The sequence below is a fragment of the Dendrobates tinctorius genome, unplaced genomic scaffold (genome assembly GCF_039654945.1).
Source record: "Dendrobates tinctorius isolate UK_male_01 unplaced genomic scaffold, ASM3965494v1 ptg000143l, whole genome shotgun sequence".
NCBI classification, from domain to species: Eukaryota; Metazoa; Chordata; class Amphibia; order Anura; family Dendrobatidae; genus Dendrobates; species Dendrobates tinctorius.
The window spans coordinates 15,702,460-15,714,910 of NW_027361810.1; the positions used below are offsets into that span (position 1 = coordinate 15,702,460).

General features: G+C 43.0%; 1 protein-coding gene across 2 annotated transcripts in view; it reads left to right on the forward strand.

The window, feature by feature from the left end:
* THSD7B (thrombospondin type 1 domain containing 7B) overlaps positions 1-12,451 on the forward strand; it is a 501,312-nt gene that overhangs the window by 310,776 nt on the left and 178,085 nt on the right. For both annotated transcript variants that reach the window (XM_073545559.1, XM_073545560.1), the window contains exon 13: positions 9,537-9,731. In XM_073545559.1, coding sequence (XP_073401660.1) covers positions 9,537-9,731 — 195 coding nt within the window. The remainder of the gene's footprint in view (positions 1-9,536; positions 9,732-12,451) is intronic.

The following is a 12,451-nucleotide window of genomic DNA, read 5'->3' on the forward strand; positions in this document are numbered from 1 at the left end:
TGCTAGCCCCACAGGATGGGGAGCCCATATGGGGAATATTTTTGCCCAAGGCCTATGGGATATAGGCAAAGATAAGGATTCGACAAATTTAAAAGAACTAAAGGCAGTCTATCATGCATTATTTTGTTTTCTTCCACAGTTACAAGGGGAAAACGTGAGAATCCTTTCGGACAACACCACCGTAGTCGCATATCTGTACAGACAAGGCGGAACTCGATCAGTCACCTTAATGTCTTCCGCAAGAAGGATTTTATCCCTAGCAGAAAAACATTTTTTTTCTCTCTCAGCCCTCCACATAAGGGGAAGAGACAATGTGGAGGCAGATTTTCTAAGCCGCCATACACTGCGGCAAGGAGAGTGGTGTCTAAGCCGGGGAATATTCACACGCATCGTGTCACTATGGGGTCTTCCCCAAATAGATCTCTTCACCACCAGAGGAAACAGGCAGGTGCGAAGGTTCGCCTCTCTAAATATGACAGACAATCCGGAAATTCTGGATGCCCTCCAGGCCCCGTGGCAATTCAAACTGGCATATGCTTTCCCACCATTCATACTACTACCGCAGGTGATCAGGAAAATCAGAGCAGAGGAAGCATGAATAATCCTAATAGCACTATTCTGGCCCAGGAGGCCGTGGTTTTCATGCCTGCAAGCAATGTCAGTGACAGACCCGTGGGTGCTTCCCTCAACCCCCAGGCTCCTCTCACAGGGGCCATTCTTCCATCCTCAAGTGGACAGTCTCCACTTGACGGCCTGGAACTTGAAAGGGAAATGTTGAGATCAAGAGGATTCTCGGAGGGACTAGTCAATACACTCCTACAAAGTCGGAAAGTGACAACGACAAAAATTTACACCAGAGTATGGAGAAAATTCCTAGAGTCCCACACAGGCCCCGAATCTGGAGAAATCCCGATTACAGCGATCCTAGAATTCCTACAGAAAGGAAAGGAATTAGGGCTAGCTGTCAACACACTAAAAGTCCAGGTGTCGGCTCTAGGGGCCCTCTATAGTTATAATGTGGCAGACAATAGATGGATAAGCAGATTCATCTCGGCCTGTGAGCGGAGCGAACCAGTACACATACCTAGAGTTCCTCCTTGGGACCTAAACCCGGTTCTGGAGGCTTTAACACGTCCGCCTTTTGAACCTTTAGATTCAATATCCCTTAAACACCTATCCTTCAAAACAGTACTGCTAGTTGCACTAACCTCAGCCAGAAGAGTTAGCGACATACAAGTACTTTCAATAGAACCCCCTTTTCTGTTGACATTCCAGGATCAGCTAATATTAAAACCAGACCCCTCATACTTACCAAAAGTAGCAGGGAAGTTTCATAGGTGACAAGAGATCCACCTCCCTTCATTTTTTAGTAACCCTTCTACTCCAGAGGAAGAAAAGTTCCATACACTAGACGTTAGAAGAGCAGTATTACAATACATTGAGAGGTCTAGCAGCTGGAGGAAGAGTAGGGCTCTATTTGTTTCCTTCCAGGGCCAAAAGAAGGGATATGAAGTCACAAGGGGTACTTTGTCTCGGTGGATCAGAGACGCGATTGGGCTGGCATACTCCGAGAGCAATGAAGATCCTCCGGAGGGTATCAGAGCACATTCCGCCAGAGCTATGGCTTCCTCTTGGGCAGAGAGGGGAGACGTCGCAATCGAGTCTATATGTAAGGTGGCAACCTGGTCTACACCCTCTACTTTTTATAATCACTATAGGCTTGATTTATCATGCTCATCCGACCTAGCCTTTGGTAGAGCGGTCCTCGGCACGGTGGTCCCTCCCAGGTGAAGGTCTATGAAAGTCTCTCCAAGTTGGTGCTGTCGTGGCGAAGAGTAAAAAGCCGGATTACTTACCGGTAATGCTCTTTTAATGAGTCCACGACAGCACCCGTTCACTAACCCTCCCTAGAAGTTAACATAATGTACATACACCTTCTTAGTTGTAAAGGTAATAAGTTTAGAATAGTGGATAATATAATGGCCTAATAATTGGCGGTCCTCCTGGTACTCTGAAATCCAACTGATGGGGAGAGGCGGACCACCCTCTTTTATCTCTGTAGGTTTCCTGTTCCTATGGGCGGATCCCTCTCTCCAAGTGGGTGCTGTCGTGGACTCATTAAAAGAGCATTACCGGTAAGTAATCCGGCTTTTTCTTATTTTCCCCTAAAAGACTTGATCCCACGATCAAGTGATTGCTTGTACAATATACTGCATTTCAATTTGTAGAGGAAATGACAAGATTAGAGTCTTCTCAATGGTAGTGGCAGAGATGCTAAGCTGCACATGCTCAGTGCGCATAACTGTCCACATTATATTGCTGTGAGCAGGACTGGCCAATCAGAAGAATCGTCCAGTGAGCGAATTAAAGAACAAATTCATCCAATCTGAGGTCCTATTTCCCTGTTCAAATCCTTCTAACTTTTAAACCACGCCCCCTGATGAAGTAAGGACGAAACGCGCGTCGGGGTTGAGGAACACTGGCGTGGATGCCTTACACTATCAAGAAAGTAATGGCCACGGCGTTAGCTTCTTCATTATTTGTATTGTATGCAAACAGCACTTTGTATCTATGACCTGACAATTTTTTAGTGTGACAGATTGAGTCCGCAACAGGGACATGATGGTTGGCATATAGTAAAGTCCCTGGACGTCCACTTTTCATGTTGAGGTATATTGGTATGCAATAATACTTATATGCCATCATCTGAGGCATCAGTTTAATGTATAATCACAGTATATGTTTATTTCTGAATAATTAACAACATTGTATTTTTTAAACAAATTTTTTCTTGCGCTTTTCTGGCCACTAACTCTGATTAGAGTATGTAGTGTGACCGATGGGGATTTATTACTAAGCTATAGGCATGGGATACAATATGGATCAAAGAGTTTTGATTTAATAACTTTTGAACCAGTGCAAAAAAAAACTGGAACTAAACTCTGGATGTCATAAGCCAGGATAGTAGTAATATCAATTATACATACAGATAAGACTAAGCACGCAGCCCCCCTGCCGCTTCCTCTGTTGGTACTTCATTTCCTGGATACTGCATTGGCCTACTGTCACTTATGTCCATTTACTTTTATATTTTGCATATGGTTGCACCCCCTATAGCAATGCATCTGTTTTAGTCCTGCTACAGTTCCCTTAAAGGAAACTAAAATTTGGGTTCTGAATTTTTTTTTTTTTCTACCTTTTCTGGTTCTGAACCTGTGAAATTAGTGGGGATGTATTTCTCCTTGGGGATGAAGGGTCTTTTATCATGTTGCTCCCCCCCCCTTTATTGCGCTCAGTTCTAAACAGGAAAATGATAAAGAATATTTAATGATATTATAAATACGGAGCGGCTTTGATGAAAGTCACAATGACACAAGGTAGCGTCTTTCTTGGACACTTTGTTGTTTTATCTTTTGCTTTTCTTCATCTCAAAGTAAGATCCGAACTTGTTAAATAGCAAATTATTTCCAGGGGGTCTCTGAGATGATCAGCGGCGCCTTTGTCATACATTGTACCTGATATTTTAGGGGATAGAACATTGTTTATCATCTTTGATCTATGGGGCTGAATATTTAGTGCTGAGATTCTTGGAGTGAATTCACATCTAATGAGGAAACCTTTCGTATGTCCCATCCCAGTGATAAACGTCCTAATGGTTTCACCTGCATTTCCCAAAGGAACAGCTAAATAATAACTCCTCTATGAAGAATGAAAGTCTGTGTTCAACTTTGAGCTCCTTATTGTCAGTAAGTCCGTGCTGAATGATTGCGGATAGAAAGTGGTCAGAACTTTTTTTTTCTTCTGATACAAAGCTCCAAATCCTCTGCACACTAATTAAGAGTATCTTCAACATTTCATCAGATTGTCTGCCTCCAAACTGAATACTGATTGGATGAAGCAGATCAGATGGCAGAATTATTAGGCAGCTTGTTTTCCTCAGGCAAAATGGGCCAAAAAAAAACAAAAAACGTTTTAACTGATTTTTAAAATTTTGTTTTAAATAGTCACCAGGGAGCAACAAAAATGTGTAGAGAAATAAAACCACAGATTAAATCAAACACGAAGCCACGAGAAGCAGTTATCCTCCAATGCTGCCGTATTCTGGAACTACAACCTCCCTGAAGGTCCAAAGTACAAGGTATTCAGTGCTCGGAGACACAGCCGAGGTGAGGAGGCCGAGCCCAACCACCAGTGAGCAAGACACAGAAGTACAAGGTGTTACATTACCTATCCGGAAATGTATCCTGTATTATACTCCAGAGCTGCACTCACTTTGCTGGTGCAGTCACTGTGTACATACATTACATTACTGATCTTGAGTTACATCCTGTATTATACTCCTGAGCTGCACTCACTAAAATTTCGCCTCACAACATAGCTTAGGACGCTCTCGGGGTCCAGACGTGTGACTGTGCCAAATTTTGTGGCTGTAGCTGCGACGGTGCGGATGCCTATTCCGGACATACACACATACATACATACATACATACATACACACATGCATACATACATGCATACATACACACTTTGAGCTTTATATATTAGAATATACTCCAGAGCTGCATTCATTATTCTGCTGGTGCAGTCACTGTGTACATACATTACATTACTGATCCTGAGTTACATCCTGTATTATACTCCAGAGCTGCACTCACTATTCTGCTGGTGCAGTCACTGTGTACATTCATTATGGGTCTCCCCCTCACACCCAGGGCAGCGGGGTACTCTGTACCGGGCCGGTGTCAAGGTGGGAATGTGTCACAGCAGCGGTGAGCCGGTCCGGGGCCCTGGGCGCCCAATATCAATGGCGGTGATGTTAATGGTGTTAAAGTTTATTAGAATAGTTTGTAACGCCACCCGTGGTGTTTGGCAAGTAAGATGTTGAGCCAACGCTGCATGCAGATCTGCTGGGACTGATGGTGTGGTGCAGCAAAGATGGTGTAGCTCCCCACAGGTGGAGCTGTAGTCCCAGGGCAGTGTAGGTGCAATGGATGAGGAGAGGCGCAGAATGGTATAGATGTTGTTACTCAGGTGTAGCGGTGCTGGAATAACTGGAGGACACCAAAGTATGCGGTTCCAAAGCTTTACTCACTGTTTGCAGTTCACACACACGCCTGCCTCCGTACTGTGTTCTCCAGGTCAGGGCTCCAGCCAACCTCCAGGCAGGATAGGATTCTCCCTTCCACACTCAGCCCTTATGTACTTTCACTGAACGACTCCTCCAATGCGCCTTTAGGTGCGAAGCACTCCAATACTTAGTTACCCTGGAATGCCTCTCTCTAGGTGTTCCTAGTCTCTACTTGTATGACAGACAGCTGTAGCCTGCTTCGGGGACTCCTCACTGCGTCTCGGCTCTCTATTCAGTTGCTGTTGTGTCCCAAGTCTATGATGGGAGCAAGGCGTTAGTGGCTCACTACTCCTCCGGTGTCTGTTGCCAGACATAACGATCCATTCAACCTCGGGGACCGGGCCCCGGCCTTTGCACTCTGGACTAGAAGGGTTCTCTATCTTTCTTCAACCAGCTTCCCATCGTCCTTCTAGTCTCCTTCGTTCCGATCTGTTCTATCTCTCTCTTATGGAAGGTTAGGTTATCAATCTTATCAGTCTCTTTCTCTGGTCTTTTTTGTGCCAGCAGCCCAGATCACTGGGACCTGCTGCAGCACGTCCCTCAGACACCCATCTTCTCTCTTCTCTCCCTCTCTCCAACTAACCAACTAACTCTCACTCTTCCCACTCTTTTGTATCATCTCACTCCACCCGCCGCCCAGCACATCTCGTGTTACGAAGCAGGGTTCCACGAGGGGTGCTCTGCTAACCCCCAGCCTGAAGCTGTTAGGTGGCCCCACTGAACTATCCTGTGTGTGGAATGCAGGTGTGGAGCGTGGTCAGGAGTTCCCACCTTACTGGATGGTGGGGCATTACACCTTAGGAGAAGGTGCAGTACCTCTGTGGCGACTAAAGCCTCAGGGGCGCCACAGTTACATTACTGATCCTGAGTTATATACTGTGTTATACTTCAGAGCTGCACTCACTATTCTGCTGGTGCAGTCACTGTGTACATACATTACATTACTGATCCTGAGTTATATACTGTGTTATACTTCAGAGCTGCACTCAATATTCTGCTCATCCTTGATCTTGAGTTTTATCTTGGCTTTTCTGACACATAAGTCAGCAGTGGTAGATGGTGGGGCTATCACTAACTTTGACCGGAGACCAAGAATTTGCAGTAACACGTTAGAGATCCCGACCACACAGATCAGTAATTCAGCCTGCAGGATATGGCTGGATACTGGATACCATAAAGCGCTGGATACGTCTGCGTCTACTGATACGGGTTTCTAAAACAAATTTCATTCACCACGCACATTTACTACAACTTTGAAAAGTGAAACACTAATCTCTCAGCTGTCACCACTCACCGCGCTTATTTCCCAGCTTGCAGCGGTAACCTGGCAAGTGAATAAACGTCTGTGAGGCCTTCACGAATGACAGATGTCTGTCGCCGAGAGAAATTTAAATGCAATTTTCTTTTTTTGCTTATAAAGTTACAAAACCACTTCTATATTATTGACTGCGCTGTGAGCTGACACCACTCACATTTATCTCCAAGACCACGCACGGCGGGACCAGTCTGCTGTTTGACCCCAAACTGGACACCTGGACCTTGGTCCAGATAGTGGACATAATGTTTCCTTCAAGGCTATGTTTGGTGTGATTTCCAATTTAGTATTCTTATTATTTTTAGAGCAGAGAAAACCTGTATTATCTGGGTATGATTTATGGCGAAATAATACCGCCATACAGCGCTGAAATAATAGTAACATACTCCATATAATACTGCAATGCATTGCTCAAATAATATTAGCATACTATTCCCAGAAGATACCACCATACATCACTGACGTAATGGCAACATTTTATACCCAGATAATACTGCCATATATTCCTAAATAATATTAAAATGTTATCAGTATTGTTTATGTGATAGAATTAATTAAAATTATTTGAGCATATATGGTGATGGTGAAATTATCTTGGCATATTTTATCAATATTATGTCAACAATATATGCTTTTAATATCTACATACCGTACCTTATGTTATTTATATTATTTAAGCAAACATATTATCTGTGTTTAAATTTGTTAATATAATTTTAGCAATTTATGGCGGTATTAATTTTTTAAAAATATTTCAGCAACATGTACAATCTTACTATATTTTTAAGTTGTTTTTTTTTAGATTGATATTTATACCATATGACCCTATTGGGTTATTTTGTTAATACCAACCTACTTTAAATAATCACAAATAATACCGAGATAATACCACTATATGTTGCTTAAATAATATAACTAACATAATTTACCAAGTTGATGCTGCCATAATAATTTTTACCAACATATGTCCAGATAATACCGACATACGTTGCTCCAATAATATTATCTGGGAAAATTTTGGTAAAATCATTTCAGCATTGAATGGCAGTATTAACTTGGTAAATTTAAGCAGCGTATAGTGGTATTATCTGGGTATCATTTACTGTTAATACCGCTATGCATTGCTCAAATTATCATCTGAACAAATTCTTATAAATATTTTCTGAGTGGAGAATAATCTATGTATTTCTTGTTGTTCATATTCTTTCAGCAATGTATGGCAGTAGAATCTTGGTATATTTTTAATTAGTTTACATTCTGTTATTTACACCATATAACCATATTATGTTGCTATAATTACATAAGCAGTGTATGGTGGATTTATTTTGCCATAAATAATTGGGTTGATGAGTTTTTATGATTGTGGGGATCTTCATGGGCGGGAAGACGATGAAGGAGGCCAAGCCCATGCTGAACCATTAACACCTGGGCCAATGAGCTTTTAGAAAGATTTCTGTAATGATACTTTCCATTTAACAGGTTTCCAATAGGTTTATTGTATCGAAAGGAAGAGTTGCCCAAAGGAAGTTTTCATTTTAGAGGAATCTTCTTTTAAAAACAGCCATTTGTCAACCAATCAGACGGCTCGTAGAGTTGCTGACACCGTCTTATCTATACAGATGGCGCCTAGGGCCGCCTCATGGTGTGATCCTATACAGAGCAGGCATTGTCATTTATTTCAGATGTTCGGAAGTGAGTGTTAGCGGTCCCCGGCACGCTGTGAGGAATGTCACTTATTAACAGTCACAGGTTGTGAGGATGACAGATCTCGCTCCCTTTAAAGACTTTTTCTTCAGACAGCGTGGGGCGACTTTCTTCTCCGGAAGCGGCAGCTAGTAAATCCTCACTTAAATAGGTTCTTCTAAGGTACGATACAAAGTGTTTTGGTGCTTTAATGTGCATCGACCTGATACATTCGGCAAGTTACTATGGTGACAAAAAAAATAAAAAAAATAATATATATAATGTACTTTTATGATCCGCTGCTTGTCAGCGCTATTCACGACAGAATTCCACTTATTCTGAAGGCTTTGTATGCGTAGTCTGGGTGCGAGGAATGTATGCAGCTGCTGTTCATTACAATAAAATGTCGAACAAAAGTATCTCTACCATTCACTGAGAACAAAAAATGTTTTTGAAATTCTATTTTTTTTATTTAAACGTTAAAAAAAATTAACGTAGGGTGCAGTCAGATGGACGATGACTGCGTTGCAATCCTTGGACTTCTGACTCCTGAGTGACAGCAGCATGGAAAGTGACAGTCCGAAGATGGCAATTGTGTTATACGGCCGTCAAACTGCGCCCTTAAAGATTGCGTCAGCCAGAGAAGGTTGAAAAGACCAAGAGCACGGCTGGATGGGTTTTGCCATAATGCTTTGCAGGTTTTATGTCACATGGTTTAACACAGCCAATCAGTAAAGACTATTGGAACCTGTATAAAAGCTGAGGCAGAGAATGCAGCAGTCATTTTGTGGGGAAACTGTATAATGAGACAACCTCACAGCTTAACAATAGAGAGAGAGAGAGAGGGAGTCATAAAACACTGAACTAATTGTGCAGCTAGTGTGTGACAGCCCAGTGGATCAGAGCGGTTACCATCCATTTACCCATAGCCATATATGCTGAGGTCATGTTGACATTACTAAGACTGTCTTTGTGTTAAAGAGCTTGAAAGCGTTTGAATACAGTCCTGGGAGGCCTCAGTCAAAGCATTACTTATGTCTTTTCAGGGCATTTGGCATATCTGTAAAGTGAAATGACTTGATTCGCTATAAATGTTAAAATATTTGCTCATCTCAGCCATCTCTACCATCTTCATAATGTTTACATAGCCTCTGCTGGAAAAAAAGGACCCCTTGTTGTCAGTGGTACCATAGGCGACTGCCTACTTTGCCCCCACATTGCGCCATCCTTGGTTAGGAGCCAGACACAGAAGCATCAGACTTTTTTCCTTTTTTTTATATATTTTTTTCTTCCTACTGTATCTTTTCTCCACTTTGAAACAAAAGAAATGATTTCAACTCTACTGTAATATACTGTTACAAAGTTTCTAAAGTGCTCAGAGATTAACTCCATTGTGGTCCTGTCTTCCAGAAGTGAACTGTGTCACTGCTGATGATCGTCCTGCTGATGTGACTGGATGTCTTCGATGGGCCGGTCCAGTCCCACCGTCGGCACAGGAGTGTAACGTCCCTTGCAAAGAGGATTGTACATTTACCCCATGGACTAAATTTACATCTTGTACCCCAAACTGCACCTCAACTAAAATAAGGAGAAGATCCCTCACAGGTAGGTTACTTTGTAAATCAAGTCCATTACGTACACCGCCCTAATGTTACATCATATATTATGCCCCAGAGCTGCACTCACTATTCTGCTGGTGCAATCACTGTATACATACTATACATTACCATACTGATCCTGTACTGATCCTGAGTTACATCCTGTATTATACCCCAGAGCTGCACTCACTATTCTGCTGGTGCAGTCACTGTGTACATACATTACATTACTGATCCTGAGTTACATCCTGTATAATACCCCAGAGCTGCACTCACTATTCTCCTGCTGGTGCAGTCACTGTGTACATACATTACATTACTGATCCTGGGTTACATCCTGTATTATACCCCAGAGCTGCACTCACTATTCTGCTGGTGCAGTCACTGTGTACATACATTACATTACTGATCCTGAGTTACATCCTGTATTATACCCCAGAGCTGCACTCACTATTCTGCTGGTGCAGTCACTGTGTACATACATTACATTACTGATCCTGAGTTACATCCTGTATTATACCCCAGAGCTGCACTCACTATTCTCCTGCTGGTGCAGTCACTGTGTACATACATTACATTACTGATCCTGGGTTACATCCTGTATTATACCCCAGAGCTGCACTCACTATTCTGCTGGTGCAGTCACTGTGTACATACATTACATTACTGATCCTGGGTTACATCCTGTATTATACCCCAGAGCTGCACTCACTATTCTGCTGGTGCAGTCACTGTGTACATACATTACATTACTGATCCTGAGTTACATCCTGTATCTCTTTTATAAAATATCAAAAACAATACAACACAACATTCCAGAAAAGAAAACACATAAACCAAAATACACACATTAATCATACACTTAGGTCATACAGAAGCTTGTGCAAAACCGCAACTTGTTATAGTCCCCAAGCTTTCCAGCTTAGGGGACCCCCAGCAGGAACTTTCCAACAGAAAACTTTTCCCATAAAATAATGAAAAACAGTTTTTAATCTTTCACCCCCATTCACTCTCTTTCACTCCCCATACACACTTCCACTCATACCTATATACAGGAAAACAAAAATAATATTCTTGGCCCATGCTGCCTTAAATAAACCTAGCCAATTCTTTTTTGGCAAAAATACCTACACCAGCTTAACACATATATATATATATATATATATATATATATATATATATATATATATATATATATATATATATATCATTTTTTTATTTATTTATTTTTTTTATTATTTTTTCCCACCACCCACACCACAGGTCCATAAATGTCCATGGCCTTATCACGTCTAGGCCTGATGAGCACGAAAGTTTATGCCCACAAGCAAAACCCTCACCCATTTGCCCCCGATGTGCTCAAAAATGGTCCATTTTCCATAATTTCCATGGTATATGGTATATCCATTCGCCACTTTCCCCTTGTTTTAGGGTCCTTTTACTTTTTTTTCCGCTCTCACCACCCTATTCACCCCCCTCCCAACCTCACTACGCCCCCCATGCACCTCTGACTACGGAAAAGAATAACAACACATACTACAATACATATACTACAATACATATTACAATACAATATTACAATGCAATGTCATTACATCATTTGCTTTACCGAATATTACCACACCACAAACCTTTACTTACAGGCCCAAGTTCAGTGCCTGCAAGCCCAATATCCATTATTTCTCTATCTCAAAACAAAAATCTAGGTGTGCCATGCAGTAGCCCACCACCAGGAAAAAGGAGTTCTAGAGGCCCCATCCCTCACTAACACATTCACCCTGTCCCTCAACAACTAAGACTGTCCCTACTTCTGTCCCTAAAGAAACTGTCCCTATCTGTCCTTACCTGCCCCTACTCTACCTACTTTATCATAACTAACTCTCTATCTGTCCCTCAGTGCCTGTCCCTCCCTGTCCCTATCTGCCCCTACTTCTGTCCCTCACCACCCACACCACCTTATGCTGTCCCTACCCACATTCACACAAAATCTAGCTCTCCCTAGAGTGCGTTTTTAAAAGGAAAGGCCCCTCCAAAGCCTAGAGGCCCTCCTCACACCCAACCTTTCGAACTCCAAAGAACGCACCTTCACCAGGTCACCCAGGATGTTACTAACCACCTCTTCCCTTGGGAGGGCTTTCTGCCGCGTCGAAACTAAGCACCGTGCATTCCAAATGTAGAACCTAACCACTACACTGACTAGGAATAAAGTGCCCCGGTCTCGGCCACCCAGAGTTCTGAACGCTCCATAGGCCCACTCGGCATAGGAGAGGGACGCCAGCCACGGCCAACGCATGGAAGCCCCCACCCTGTTGTAAACCTTAAAGGGACACTGAAGCAGGAAGTGCTCCATGCTTTCCAGCACGTCGCCACACTCCTCACAGGGACAACCCCGATCATCGGATTTCCTGCACTTCAGGTTATCCTTTACATACAGCCTCCCGTGGAAGCAGCGCCAGGTCAAGTCCCAAAACTTCGTGGGGATCCGCTTAGAATATAAAAGCCCGAGCCCCACCTACAGATCCCAGCCTGGGCAATCCTTAAGGGCCAGGGGCTTCTGGAAATGGGTCAACAGAACCCTCCTGTCAAGGCATTGCCGCAACATGGTCCTGATTTCCCACATTCCCAGACCCCACCGGCGGATCACCTTCAGAACCGGGGTAGCATAAGCCGGGAGATGCCCATGAGGTGTGCGGAGGTCCTTCACTTGCCCTCCTGTCTCCCATTCCT